This window comes from Procambarus clarkii, chromosome 7 (assembly GCF_040958095.1).
Source record: "Procambarus clarkii isolate CNS0578487 chromosome 7, FALCON_Pclarkii_2.0, whole genome shotgun sequence".
Classification (NCBI taxonomy): Eukaryota; Metazoa; Arthropoda; class Malacostraca; order Decapoda; family Cambaridae; genus Procambarus; species Procambarus clarkii.
In genome coordinates this window covers 19,828,097-19,843,399 of record NC_091156.1, presented here as the reverse complement: position 1 = coordinate 19,843,399, position 15,303 = coordinate 19,828,097, and the positions used below count along the sequence as shown (strand labels likewise).

The window sequence follows — 15,303 nt, the reverse complement described above, 5'->3', positions numbered from 1 at the left end:
GAACACTACCAACGACCAGCGAACACTACCAACGACCAGAGAACACTACCAACGACCAGCGAACACTACCAACGACCAGCGAACACTACCAACGACCAGCGAACACTACCAACGACCAGCGAACACTACCAACGACCAGCGAACACTACCAACGACCAGCGAACACTACCAACGACCCGCGAACACTACCAACGACCAGCGAACACTACCAACGACCAGCGAACACTACCAACGACCAGCGAACACTACCAACGACCAGCGAACACTACCAACGACCAGCGAACACTACCAACGACCAGCGAACACTACCAACGACCAGCGAACACTACCAACGACCAGCGAACACTACCAACGACCAGCGAACACTACCAACGACCAGCGAACACTAACAAAGACTAAGGAAGACTGGGTATACCAGCACATCACATTAACTCCTCAGCAACACACTACCAGCAACCCTCTTTGACGCTGTAATGACACGACGCTCATACTAATAAATGAGGTGTAAAAATGCCTAATGGCTATACTCACCTCCTGGATTCCTAGTAAGTTAGTGGAGTATGTGTAGAAAAATATATAGCAATGGGCCCACACCACCCAGGTCATGGACATCACCCTGTGGAACAATTACGTGAGGATAAAGTTAATAAAATATTGCGTGCATATTTATTGATACATATTTAATGTGTTCATATTAATGTAATGTATTGAAACTTTCTTGTAGGTCCCCTTGTGAGTATCTGAGCCCAGGGATATCTGCAGCCCTTGCTTTAGATGAGATTAGATGAGATTAGAGACTCATGATTACATGAGACGAGCGTTGTCTCAGCCAGTTCCGTGTTTGACTCAAAATTTTAAAATCTAAATTGGTTCAGTTGACTTTAGCTATTATCCTAGTTTAGTCAAATCTATTTTGCAATTAACTTATTTTATATTTGTGTAAGTACAATACTTAATTTTGATAAATTTTGGTTCCTAATCTATTAAAAATATTGATATGGCCTCGTGAAACAATGTAATATATTAGTTTTTAATTATATTTCCTATACTCCTTATATATACTAATATATATGTCAGCCCGTCCTCCTGAACTGAGAGTACTTACAGTAACTGTTTGGTGGAAGTACCAATATGTAGTGATGAACCACCAAAGAGTACCAATATGTAGTGATGAACCCCTGAAGAGTACCAATATGTAGTGATGAACCACCAAAAAGTACCAATATGTAGTGATGAACCACCAAAAAGTACCAATATGTAGTGATGAACCACCATAGAGTACCAATATGTAGTGATGAACCACCATAGAGTACCAATATGTTGTGATGAACCACCAAAAAGTACCAATATGTAGTGATGAACCACCAAAGAGTACCAATATGTAGTGATGAACCACCAAAGAGTACCAATATGTAGTAATGAACCACCAACCAGTACCAATATATCGTGATGAACCACCAAAAAGTACCAATATGTAGTGATGAACCACCAAAGAGTACCAATATGTAGTGATGAACCACCAAAGAGTACCAATATGTAGTGATGGACCACCATAGAGTACCAATATGTAGTGATGAACCCCTGAAGAGTACCAATATGTAGTGATGAACCACCAAAAATACCAATATGTAGTGATGAACCACCAAAAAGTACCAATATGTAGCGATGAACCACCATTGAGTACCAATATGTAGTGATGAACCACCATAGAGTACCAATATGTAGTGATGAACCACCAACCAGTACCAATATATCGTGATGAACCACCAAAAAGTACCAATATGTAGTGATGAACCACCAAAGAGTACCAATATGTAGTGATGAACCACCATAGAGTACCAATATGTTGTGATGAACCACCATAGAGTACCAATATATAGTGATGAACCACCAAAGAGTACGAATATGTTGTGATGAACCACCATAGAGTACCAATATATAGTGATGAACCACCATAGAGTACCAATATGTTGTGATGAACCACCATAGAGTACCAATATGTCGTGATGAACCACCAAAAAGTACCAATATGTTGTGATGAACCTCCAACGAGTACCAATATGTAGAGATGAACCACTTATGAGTACCAATATGTAGTGAAGAACCACTAAAGAGTACCAATATATAGTGATGAACCACCAAAAGTTCACTTTCTGAACATTTACTTCTATAGAGTCCGGATTATATATAGCTAAAAAACAAACTTAACCACATTTAGGCCTAGTATAGCACACATGTATCATATTAGGCCTAAGATAGCGTGCAATAAGCCCAAGATAGCCAGGACGGGTTGGGTTACATATCTATGTGGCGTTTGAAGCTTCCCATTGGTCCAAATTCGGTAATGCAAAAGTCCTGGCGGGCCAACACTACACATTGGTACTTTCCACCTGACAAGTACTCTAAGTAGTGTTGTTTTTGGAGGAAGGAATGTGTATAGTGGCCTAGAAGTGGTCCCAACAGAGGGGAGACCTGGAAGTGGTCCCAGCAGAGGGGGAGACCAGGAAGTGGTCCCAGCAGAGGGGAGACCAGGAAGTGGTCCCAGCAGAGGGGGAGACCAGGAAGTGGTCCCAGCAGAGAGGAGACCTGGAAGTGGTCCCAGCAGAGGGGGAGACCAGGAAGTGGTCCCAGCAGAGGGGAGACCTGGAAGTGGTCCCAGCAGAGGGGAGACCTGGAAGTGGTCCCAGCAGAGGGGAGACCTGGAAGTGGTCCCAGCAGAGAGGAGACCTGGAAGTGGTCCCAGCAGAGGGGAGACCTGGAAGTGGTCCCAGCAGAGGGGAGACCTGGAAGTGGTCCCAGCAGAGAGGAGACCTGGAAGTGGTCCCAGCAGAGGGGAGACCTGGAAGTGGTCCCAGCAGAGGGGAGACCTGGAAGTGGTCCCAGCAGAGAGGAGACCTGGAAGTGGTCCCAACAGAGGGGAGACCTGGAAGTGGTCCCAGCAGAGAGGAGACCTAGAAGTGGTCCCAGCAGAGGGGAGACCTGGAAGTGGTCCCAGCAGAGAGGAGACCTAGAAGTGGTCCCAGCAGAGGGGAGACCTGGAAGTGGTCCCAGCAGAGGGGAGACCTGGACCTTCACCTTGTGTGTCCCATGTATCTAGTACTGTGCACCTTGTGTGTCTCATGTATCATGTACTGTGTACCTTGTGTGTCTCATGTGTCTTGTACCGTGCACCGTGTGTGTCCCATGTATCATGTACCGTGTACCGTGTGTGTCTCATGTATCATGTACTGTGCACCTTACCGTGAGGACACGTACTGTGCTTTACAGTCTCTCATCATCACCAGCGACATATTCTCACCTCATTCCATGAAGGCAGGAAATTACTTCAGGATTTTTCTTATTACTGATGGCAAATATTTTCTTGATGTTGGTGTAGGCTGAGAAGGCCAGCAGGAACCGCCAAGGACCTGCAGAGTGGACCAAAGTTAACCAAAGTGGACCAAAGTAGACCAAAGAGGACCAAAGTGGACCAAAGAGGACCAAAGTGGACCAAAGTGGACCAAAGTGGACTCAAGGGATCACACAACACTTAAATTTAGATTGAATATTAGATATGAATCCTTATTTCCCAGCTGCTGAGGACAGGAAGTCCGTCAGGGTTCTGGTAGGCCCTTCCCCCTCTTTGTCCAACTTCAGACCCTCTGCAGGTTGCAATCTATAACAGTTGTCTAGCTCACGAGTACCCATTTACTGCTAGGTGATTAGCAAGGTATCAAAGTGCAAGAACACGTGCCCAATCGCCTTTCTTTAGAGGCGAGAACCGTACCCGGGACCTTTCGGTTGTGAGCAGACCACGCTGACTACTGTGCTAAATCATGAATAATCTTGCAAGGAGCATTAGTTGACAAGTATGAGTCTTGAAGGAGCATTAGTTGACAAGTATGAGTCTTGAAGGAGCATTAGTTGACAAGTATGAGTCTTGAAGGAGCATTAGTTGACAAGTATGAGTCTTGAAGGAGCATTAATTGACAAGTATGAGTCTTGAAGGAGCATTAGTTGACAAGTATGAGTCTTGAAGGAGCATTAGTTGACAAGTATGAGTCTTGAAGGAGCATTAGTTGACAAGTATGAGTCTTGAAGGAGCATTAGTTGACAAGTATGAGTCTTGAAGGAGCATTAGTTGACAAGTATGAGTCTTGAAGGAGCATTAGTTGACAAGTATGAGTCTTGAAGGAGCATTAGTTGACAAGTATGAGTCTTGAAGGAGCATTAGTTGACAAGTATGAGGGAGCTGTCAACAAGTATGAGGGAGCTGTCACCTTGCAGGGTTAGAGAAGTAGCTCTGGCCGGAGGTATAAGTACTCAAGGGATATTTATCACGAGGGAACAAACCAAAGCAAATCTGTGTTGTTACAGAATGTTTATCATATGAGAGTTGTCTTCTTCGTGCGAGTTATGACGACCCAACCTAACTACTTCCGACTGGACACGCTCAGGTCACGCCTTTAAGTGTTAAGGTACCTCTATTACGATTTTAAACATGCTGCAGTATTTATGCACATCTATATTGGAATATCATTATATACACCTGTATTGTATTATTATTATAATATTAAATGCTATAATTCATGAAGTGTTGAGTGAGTGTTTAACTGTTCATTTCGCGCGACCGGCCGCTGGCACTATCCCCAGCCCCTTGCCTGAGTGTCTGTCAGAGCAACTAACCTGTGTTGTGGTTGGTAACTTTTGTTTCAGTTGAATGTGTGTATATATACATTATGATTGTATATATCATTATGATTGATTATTTTGTATAGTTGAACATCTGTGTATGTTCCCGAGTTGTGTAAATTACTTATGAGTATTTTATGTTTTCTTTTCGTTACTCTGAGAGGGGTTATTTACTTATTTATTTATTTATTTATTTATTTATTTATTTATTTATTTATTTATTTATTTATTTATTTATTTATTTATTTATTTATTTCTATGTAAGAAGGTACATTTGGTTTGGGAGAATACATAGTATGATAATTACAAGTTGACCAGACCACACACTAAAAGGTGAAGAGACGACGACTTTCGGTCCGTCCTGGACCATTCTCAAGTCGATTGTGATTCATGACAATCGACTTGAGAATGGTCCAGGACGGACCGAAACGTCGTCGTCCATTCACCGTCTAGTGTGTGGTCTGGTCAACTTACTTTAGCCACGTTATTGTGACTCGTCGCCTGCATATGGTAATTACAATCTTGTAAAGCCACTAGTACGCGCAGCGTTTATATTAATGTACGCTGTTGGTATTGTTAGTTGACCTGTGGTGGGCAGCCTGGAGCCGTCTCACTGGTCTCTTAGATGTTGAAGGGATCACACGTGTTGTGTGTGCTCTCTGAGTAATTATTTAGCAGGAATGTTTGTATATCTATTGTCTTCTTACCAGTAAGGCAAGAAGTATGGATCAGAGTTAAATAAGCGTTATCACTAAATTCTTAAATTGTAACTCTTTTGGTGAAGTGATTTATATTTTTAGTGCCGTTTTGGGGACTGTTTCCTGTCATATTTTGATGCCCGTGTGGACTTTAACTCTGGGGAGGAGATTCAGGACTTAATCAAATTTCAGTTATTGAGAACTTTAATTTTTGAGATGAGATTCCTGACTCTGCCAGATTATTGAGGCATTGTGAACGCTAACTTCAGTAGAGAGTTTCTTGACTTTGTCATATTTTCATTGTGGACTGATATGTCATCTTTGTTTAGTGACATCTAGCTGCTGTACTCACCTAGTTGTACTCGCCTAGTTGTGCTTGCGGGGGTTGAGCTCTGACTCTTTGATCCCGCCTCTCAAATGTCAATCAACTGATGTACAGGTTCCTGAGCCTATTTGGTTCTATCACTTGAAACTGTGTATGGAGTCAGCCTCCACCATATCACTGCCTAATGCATTCCATTTGTCTACTACTCTGACACTAATAAAGTTTTTTCTAATGTCTCTATAGCTCATTTGAGCACTCAATTTCGACCTGTGTCTCCTAGAGTGTCTTCCCCTTGAGTTAAATAGTCTGTCTTTATCTACCCTAGCAATTCCTCTGGAATCTTGTATGTGGTGATCATGTCTCCTCTAACTTTTCTGTCTTCCAATGACTGGAGGTTTAATTCCTGTAGTTTCTCCTCGTAGAACATACCCCTCATTTCGGGTACTAGTCTGGTGGCAAACCTTTGAACTTTTTCCAGTCCTTGACTAGATATGAACTCCATGCTGGAGTTGCCTACTCCAGGATTGGTTGTACATATGTGGTATACAAAACTCTCAATGATTCTTTACGCAAATTTCTAAAGGTCGTTCTTATTTTTGCCATGTCTGAAAAACCGAAACCATTTACTGGCATTTAATACAATAGGCAGATAATATTGCTGCTGGATTGTACAAATAAATTAACTCATAGAAGACGTGGCACAGTGGAATTTTCCTCCCATAGAAAACGAGATATCATTGCCACATGTCGCTATTAAATTCACCAGCTAATTCTGTTGGGAACATTCTTAATACAGCATTCTTTGGACTGTAAACATCATAAAAACATTTCATCTGCATCAACTTAATTATCAGTACCAAAGTAGGGTGATTGTAGGCCTTCTATCCACTTTGATATAAGGCATCTATAGAACAAGGGATGCGGTCAGAGGGAGGGAGGCCGCAGTAGTCAGCCATTGTTAATTTTATCAACAACGTCTCGAGTGGAGTTCACTTCAAGTTCCACAGAAACTCCCTTGGACGAAGTGTTATGAGAAGTAAAGTGCTTCCATTATCAACACACAGTCATCATCTTCAAAAAGGGAAGTGTCCAACTCGGAAATGTTATGTAGTCATTTCTGGCCAGCAATGTTAGGTAGATAGGAGTATTCCGGTTAGGACACGAATCGAGACACAAACCAAGGTGTAATTGAAGAGGAAGAAGTATTAACTAGTTACCTAGCATCAGTACATGAGTTGAGGCTAGTCACCCACGAGGAGTTATTGACTGGCGTGTTTATCCTTGTCCATAACTGGTTAACTAGGCCCACTACCATACAGATAGAGATAAGCTGTAGTTAATTTAAGTTACCTATGTCGTCTAATAAATGTCTCCTAAGCAATAATTTTTTATTAAAAAATTATATATGTACATAATTTTATAAACCCACATTAATGTGTAAGGAAGCAATTTGTGAGACATTTTAAGAAATACAGTCCACTTTAACCATCACAGTTTGCTATCGAAATAAATATAAATTAACGTTAAATATAAATTATTATATAAATTAATATAAATTAAGTATAAATATTACAGGTCAATTCCCCACAGGCCAACCTGGCTTATGCCGCTGATGTTATCTTCTTGATATGGACTTCAGGGGACAGGTCTGGCGTGATATCAACCCCCAAGTCTTTTTCTCTCTGATACTTGAAGAATTTCATCTCTCAAATGATACCTTGTATCTGGCCTCATGCTCCCTTCACCTATCTTCATTACATTACATTTTCTTGGGTTAAACTCTAACAACCATTTGTTCGACCATTCTTTCAGTTTGCTCAGGTCTTTTGAAGCCTCAAGCAGTCCTCCTCTGTCTTAATTCTTCCCATAATTTTTGCATCGTCAGCAAACATTGAGAGGAATGAGTCTATACCCCTCTGGGAGATCATTTACGTATATCAGAAACAGGATAGGTCCGAGTACAGAGCCCTGTGGGACTCCACTGGTGACTTCACGCCAGTCTGAGGTCTCACCCCCCTCACTATAACTTTCTGTTTCCTATTGCTTAGGTACTCGCTTATCCACTGGAGCGCCCTACCAGTTACTCCTGCCTGTTTCTCCAGCTTATGCACCAGCCTCTTATGGGGTACTGTGTCAAAGGCTTTCTGACAGTCCAAGAAAATGCAGTCCGCCCATCCTTCTCTTTCTTGCTTTATCTTTGTCACCTAATCGTAGAATACTATTAAGCTTGTGAGGCAAGATTTACCCTCCCTGAACCCATGTTGGCGATTTGTCACGAAGACCCTTCTCTCTAGATGTGTTACTAGTATTTTTCTCACGATCTTCTCCATCACCTTGCATGGTATGCAAGTTAAGGACACTGGCCTGTAGTTCAGTGCCTCTTGTCTGTCACCCTTTTTGCATATTGGGAATACGTTAGCCTTCTTCCATATTTCTGGTAGGTCTCCCGTCTCCAGTGACCTACTATACACTATGGTGAGTGACAAGCAAAGTGCTTCTGCACACTCTTTCAATACCCATGGTGAAATGCTGTGAATTGTGCTTGTGTTAACCTATTTGTTTTTTACTTGGTTGTGGGTATGCATAAATATATATATATATATATATATATATATATATATATATATATATATATATATATATATATATATATATATATATATATATATATATATATATATATATATATATATATATATATATATATATATATATATATATCAAGATTGTTGTTAATGACTTGTTATCTTATCAAGATTGTAGTTTAATGACTCTAATTTCACATCACTGATGGGATAAATATATATATATATATATATATATATATATATATATATATATATATAAATATATATATATATATATATATATATATATATATATATATATATTATTTTTTTTGCTTTATTATGCATTTGATGGTTACAAGATATACATTCCCTCTAATGCGTTATGCGTGGTTTCCTCCGAGGCTATGGGTCCCCCTTCTTCCAGCTAGAGGTGGTACTCCCTTCTATATATATATATATATATATAGAAGGGCCTTCCATAGTTGGCCTTCCATAGTTGGCTGAGAAGTGCGTTCTGGCTACTAGGTACGACATATATATATATATATATATATATATATATATATATATATATATATATATATATATATATATATATATATATATATATATATATGTCGTACCTAGTAGCCAGAACGCACATCTCAACCTACTATGCAAGGCCCGATTTGCCTAATAAGCCAAGTTTTCCTGAATTAATATATTTTCTCAAATTTTCTTCTTATGAAATGATAAAGCTACCCATTTCATTATGTATGAGGTCAATTTTTTTTTATTGAAGTTAAAATTAACGTAGATATATGACCAAACCTAACCAACCCAACCTAACCTAACCTAACCTATCTTTATAGGTTAGGTTAGGTTAGGTAGCCGAAAAAGTTAGGTTAGGTTAGGTTAGGTAGGTTAGGTAGTCGAAAAACATTTAATTCATGAAAACTTGGCTTATTAGGCAAATCGGGCCTTCCATAGTTGGCTGAGAAGTGCGTTCTGGCTACTAGGTACTACATATATATATATATATATATATATATATATATATATATATATATATATATATATATATATATATATATATATATATATATATATATATATATTTATTGTAAAAAAGTTGTGTCATGTAGATAAGTTCACCCCAGTAAACTGGTGGTTTCTACTTAGATTTACACTCAACCCTAGACATTTTGAACTTACATATTTGAGGCCAGGAAGTTCACTGATTTACGAGGGAAAGTTCTGGCCACGAGGCTGACTAGGGAGCGTGGCATGACAATGTGCTCCTGTGGAGAAGTTATCATCTTATCAGCTGGTGCAGGGGTTAGTTGTTATCTTATTAGGCTGCCGAGGGGTTGTCTTATTGCTGTGGTAGTGTTATCTTATCAAGATTGTAGTTTAATGACTCTAATTTCACATCACTGATGGGATATATATATATATATATATATAAATATATATATATGTATATATATATATATATATATATATATATATATATATATATATATATAAATATATATATATATATATATATATGTATATATATATATATATATATATATATATATATATATATATATATATATATATATATATATGTATATATATATATATATATACAATCTTTGGACAACACCCACCAGTGGGACTCGAACCCAGAAAGCACAACTACCTTCCAGTAGCTGGCATAACTAGTATGCTTTAACCCACTACGCCATCAGACCTTACAAAAGAAGTAGATAGTTCGAGAGATATATATATCTCAAACATCTCTACCTCCCGAAGGCACCAGATGAGTGAGGGGTCAGTCTGCAATTTTCGTCAAGCCACTGTCAATGTGAGAGAACTCGTGTCCAGCTTATAAGCCTATACTTGCATAAACCACAAGTGAAGATAAACAATCTTTGGACAACACCCACCAGTGGGACTCGAACCCAGAAAACACAACTACCTTCCAGTAGCTGGCATAACTAGTATGCTTTAACCCACTACGCCATCAGACCTTACAAAAGAAGTAGATAGTTCGAGAGATATATATATCTCAAACATCTCTACCTCCCGAAGGCACCAGATGAGTGAGGGGTCAGTCTGCAATTTTCGTCAAGCCACTGTCAATGTGAGAGAACTCGTGTCCAGCTTATAAGCCTATACTTGCATAAACCACAAGTGAAGATAAACAATCTTTGGACAACACCCACCAGTGGGACTCGAACCCAGAAAGCACAACTACCTTCCAGTAGCTGGCATAACTAGTATGCTTTAACCCACTACGCCATCAGACCTTACAAAAGAAGTAGATAGTTCGAGAGATATATATATCTCAAACATCTCTACCTCCCGAAGGCACCAGATGAGTGAGGGGTCAGTCTGCAATTTTCGTCAAGCCACTGTCAATGTGAGAGAACTCGTGTCCAGCTTATAAGCCTATACTTGCATAAACCACAAGTGAAGATAAACAATCTTTGGACAACACCCACCAGTGGGACTCGAACCCAGAAAGCACAACTACCTTCCAGTAGCTGGCATAACTAGTATGCTTTAACCCACTACGCCATCAGACCTTACAAAAGAAGTAGATAGTTCGAGAGATATATATATCTCAAACATCTCTACCTCCCGAAGGCACCAGATGAGTGAGGGGTCAGTCTGCAATTTTCGTCAAGCCACTGTCAATGTGAGAGAACTCGTGTCCAGCTTATAAGCCTATACTTGCATAAACCACAAGTGAAGATAAACAATCTTTGGACAACACCCACCAGTGGGACTCGAACCCAGAAAGCACAACTACCTTCCAGTAGCTGGCATAACTAGTATGCTTTAACCCACTACGCCATCAGACCTTACAAAAGAAGTAGATAGTTCGAGAGATATATATATCTCAAACATCTCTACCTCCCGAAGGCACCAGATGAGTGAGGGGTCAGTCTGCAATTTTCGTCAAGCCACTGTCAATGTGAGAGAACTCGTGTCCAGCTTATAAGCCTATACTTGCATAAACCACAAGTGAAGATAAACAATCTTTGGACAACACCCACCAGTGGGACTCGAACCCAGAAAGCACAACTACCTTCCAGTAGCTGGCATAACTAGTATGCTTTAACCCACTACGCCATCAGACCTTACAAAAGAAGTAGATAGTTCGAGAGATATATATATCTCAAACATCTCTACCTCCCGAAGGCACCAGATGAGTGAGGGGTCAGTCTGCAATTTTCGTCAAGCCACTGTCAATGTGAGAGAACTCGTGTCCAGCTTATAAGCCTATACTTGCATAAACCACAAGTGAAGATAAACAATCTTTGGACAACACCCACCAGTGGGACTCGAACCCAGAAAGCACAACTACCTTCCAGTAGCTGGCATAACTAGTATGCTTTAACCCACTACGCCATCAGACCTTACAAAAGAAGTAGATAGTTCGAGAGATATATATATCTCAAACATCTCTACCTCCCGAAGGCACCAGATGAGTGAGGGGTCAGTCTGCAATTTTCGTCAAGCCACTGTCAATGTGAGAGAACTCGTGTCCAGCTTATAAGCCTATACTTGCATAAACCACAAGTGAAGATAAACAATCTTTGGACAACACCCACCAGTGGGACTCGAACCCAGAAAGCACAACTACCTTCCAGTAGCTGGCATAACTAGTATGCTTTAACCCACTACGCCATCAGACCTTACAAAAGAAGTAGATAGTTCGAGAGATATATATATCTCAAACATCTCTACCTCCCGAAGGCACCAGATGAGTGAGGGGTCAGTCTGCAATTTTCGTCAAGCCACTGTCAATGTGAGAGAACTCGTGTCCAGCTTATAAGCCTATACTTGCATAAACCACAAGTGAAGATAAACAATCTTTGGACAACACCCACCAGTGGGACTCGAACCCAGAAAGCACAACTACCTTCCAGTAGCTGGCATAACTAGTATGCTTTAACCCACTACGCCATCAGACCTTACAAAAGAAGTAGATAGTTCGAGAGATATATATATCTCAAACATCTCTACCTCCCGAAGGCACCAGATGAGTGAGGGGTCAGTCTGCAATTTTCGTCAAGCCACTGTCAATGTGAGAGAACTCGTGTCCAGCTTATAAGCCTATACTTGCATAAACCACAAGTGAAGATAAACAATCTTTGGACAACACCCACCAGTGGGACTCGAACCCAGAAAGCACAACTACCTTCCAGTAGCTGGCATAACTAGTATGCTTTAACCCACTACGCCATCAGACCTTACAAAAGAAGTAGATAGTTCGAGAGATATATATATCTCAAACATCTCTACCTCCCGAAGGCACCAGATGAGTGAGGGGTCAGTCTGCAATTTTCGTCAAGCCACTGTCAATGTGAGAGAACTCGTGTCCAGCTTATAAGCCTATACTTGCATAAACCACAAGTGAAGATAAACAATCTTTGGACAACACCCACCAGTGGGACTCGAACCCAGAAAGCACAACTACCTTCCAGTAGCTGGCATAACTAGTATGCTTTAACCCACTACGCCATCAGACCTTACAAAAGAAGTAGATAGTTCGAGAGATATATATATCTCAAACATCTCTACCTCCCGAAGGCACCAGATGAGTGAGGGGTCAGTCTGCAATTTTCGTCAAGCCACTGTCAATGTGAGAGAACTCGTGTCCAGCTTATAAGCCTATACTTGCATAAACCACAAGTGAAGATAAACAATCTTTGGACAACACCCACCAGTGGGACTCGAACCCAGAAAGCACAACTACCTTCCAGTAGCTGGCATAACTAGTATGCTTTAACCCACTACGCCATCAGACCTTACAAAAGAAGTAGATAGTTCGAGAGATATATATATCTCAAACATCTCTACCTCCCGAAGGCACCAGATGAGTGAGGGGTCAGTCTGCAATTTTCGTCAAGCCACTGTCAATGTGAGAGAACTCGTGTCCAGCTTATAAGCCTATACTTGCATAAACCACAAGTGAAGATAAACAATCTTTGGACAACACCCACCAGTGGGACTCGAACCCAGAAAGCACAACTACCTTCCAGTAGCTGGCATAACTAGTATGCTTTAACCCACTACGCCATCAGACCTTACAAAAGAAGTAGATAGTTCGAGAGATATATATATCTCAAACATCTCTACCTCCCGAAGGCACCAGATGAGTGAGGGGTCAGTCTGCAATTTTCGTCAAGCCACTGTCAATGTGAGAGAACTCGTGTCCAGCTTATAAGCCTATACTTGCATAAACCACAAGTGAAGATAAACAATCTTTGGACAACACCCACCAGTGGGACTCGAACCCAGAAAGCACAACTACCTTCCAGTAGCTGGCATAACTAGTATGCTTTAACCCTCCAATGAGAGCCACTCTCAATGTGAGAGAACCAATGTTCTCTCACATTGACAGTGGCTTGACGAAAATTGCAGACTGACCCCTCACTCATCTGGTGCCTTCGGGAGGTAGAGATGTTTGAGATATATATATCTCTCGAACTATCTACTTCTTTTGTAAGGTCTGATGGCGTAGTGGGTTAAAGCATACTAGTTATGCCAGCTACTGGAAGGTAGTTGTGCTTTCTGGGTTCGAGTCCCACTGGTGGGTGTTGTCCAAAGATTGTTTATCTTCACTTGTGGTTTATGCAAGTATAGGCTTATAAGCTGGACACGAGTTCTCTCACATTGACAGTGGCTTGACGAAAATTGCAGACTGACCCCTCACTTATCTGGTGCCTTCGGGAGGTAGAGATGTTTGAGATATATATATCTCTCGAACTATCTACTTCTTTTGTAAGGTCTGATGGCGTAGTGGGTTAAAGCATACTAGTTATGCCAGCTACTGGAAGGTAGTTGTGCTTTCTGGGTTCGAGTCCCACTGGTGGGTGTTGTCCAAAGATTGTTTATCTTCACTTGTGGTTTATGCAAGTATAGGCTTATAAGCTGGACACGAGTTCTCTCACATTGACAGTGGCTTGACGAAAATTGCAGACTGACCCCTCACTCATCTGGTGCCTTCGGGAGGTAGAGATGTTTGAGATATATATATCTCTCGAACTATCTACTTCTTTTGTAAGGTCTGATGGCGTAGTGGGTTAAAGCATACTAGTTATGCCAGCTACTGGAAGGTAGTTGTGCTTTCTGGGTTCGAGTCCCACTGGTGGGTGTTGTCCAAAGATTGTTTATCTTCACTTGTGGTTTATGCAAGTATAGGCTTATAAGCTGGACACGAGTTCTCTCACATTGACAGTGGCTTGACGAAAATTGCAGACTGACCCCTCACTCATCTGGTGCCTTCGGGAGGTAGAGATGTTTGAGATATATATATCTCTCGAACTATCTACTTCTTTTGTAAGGTCTGATGGCGTAGTGGGTTAAAGCATACTAGTTATGCCAGCTACTGGAAGGTAGTTGTGCTTTCTGGGTTCGAGTCCCACTGGTGGGTGTTGTCCAAAGATTGTTTATCTTCACTTGTGGTTTATGCAAGTATAGGCTTATAAGCTGGACACGAGTTCTCTCACATTGACAGTGGCTTGACGAAAATTGCAGACTGACCCCTCACTCATCTGGTGCCTTCGGGAGGTAGAGATGTTTGAGATATATATATCTCTCGAACTATCTACTTCTTTTGTAAGGTCTGATGGCGTAGTGGGTTAAAGCATACTAGTTATGCCAGCTACTGGAAGGTAGTTGTGCTTTCTGGGTTCGAGTCCCACTGGTGGGTGTTGTCCAAAGATTGTTTATCTTCACTTGTGGTTTATGCAAGTATAGGCTTATAAGCTGGACACGAGTTCTCTCACATTGACAGTGGCTTGACGAAAATTGCAGACTGACCCCTCACTCATCTGGTGCCTTCGGGAGGTAGAGATGTTTGAGATATATATATCTCTCGAACTATCTACTTCTTTTGTAAGGTCTGATGGCGTAGTGGGTTAAAGCATACTAGTTATGCCAGCTACTGGAAGGTAGTTGTGCTTTCTGGGTTCGAGTCCCACTGGTGGGTGTTGTCCAAAGATTGTTTATCTTCACTTGTGGTTTATGCAAGTATAGGCTTATAAGCTGGACA

General features: G+C 40.9%; 1 protein-coding gene across 1 annotated transcript in view; it reads right to left on the bottom strand.

Moving 5' to 3' along the window:
• The window catches only part of LOC123761395 (nose resistant to fluoxetine protein 6), a 70,947-nt gene that overhangs the window by 33,469 nt on the left and 22,175 nt on the right, over positions 1 to 15,303 (bottom strand). Inside the window, exons 7-8 of the mRNA XM_045747409.2 lie at positions 3,299 to 3,407; positions 532 to 616 (exon numbers count right to left, since the gene is read on the bottom strand). Coding sequence (XP_045603365.1) covers positions 532 to 616; positions 3,299 to 3,407 — 194 coding nt within the window. The remainder of the gene's footprint in view (positions 1 to 531; positions 617 to 3,298; positions 3,408 to 15,303) is intronic.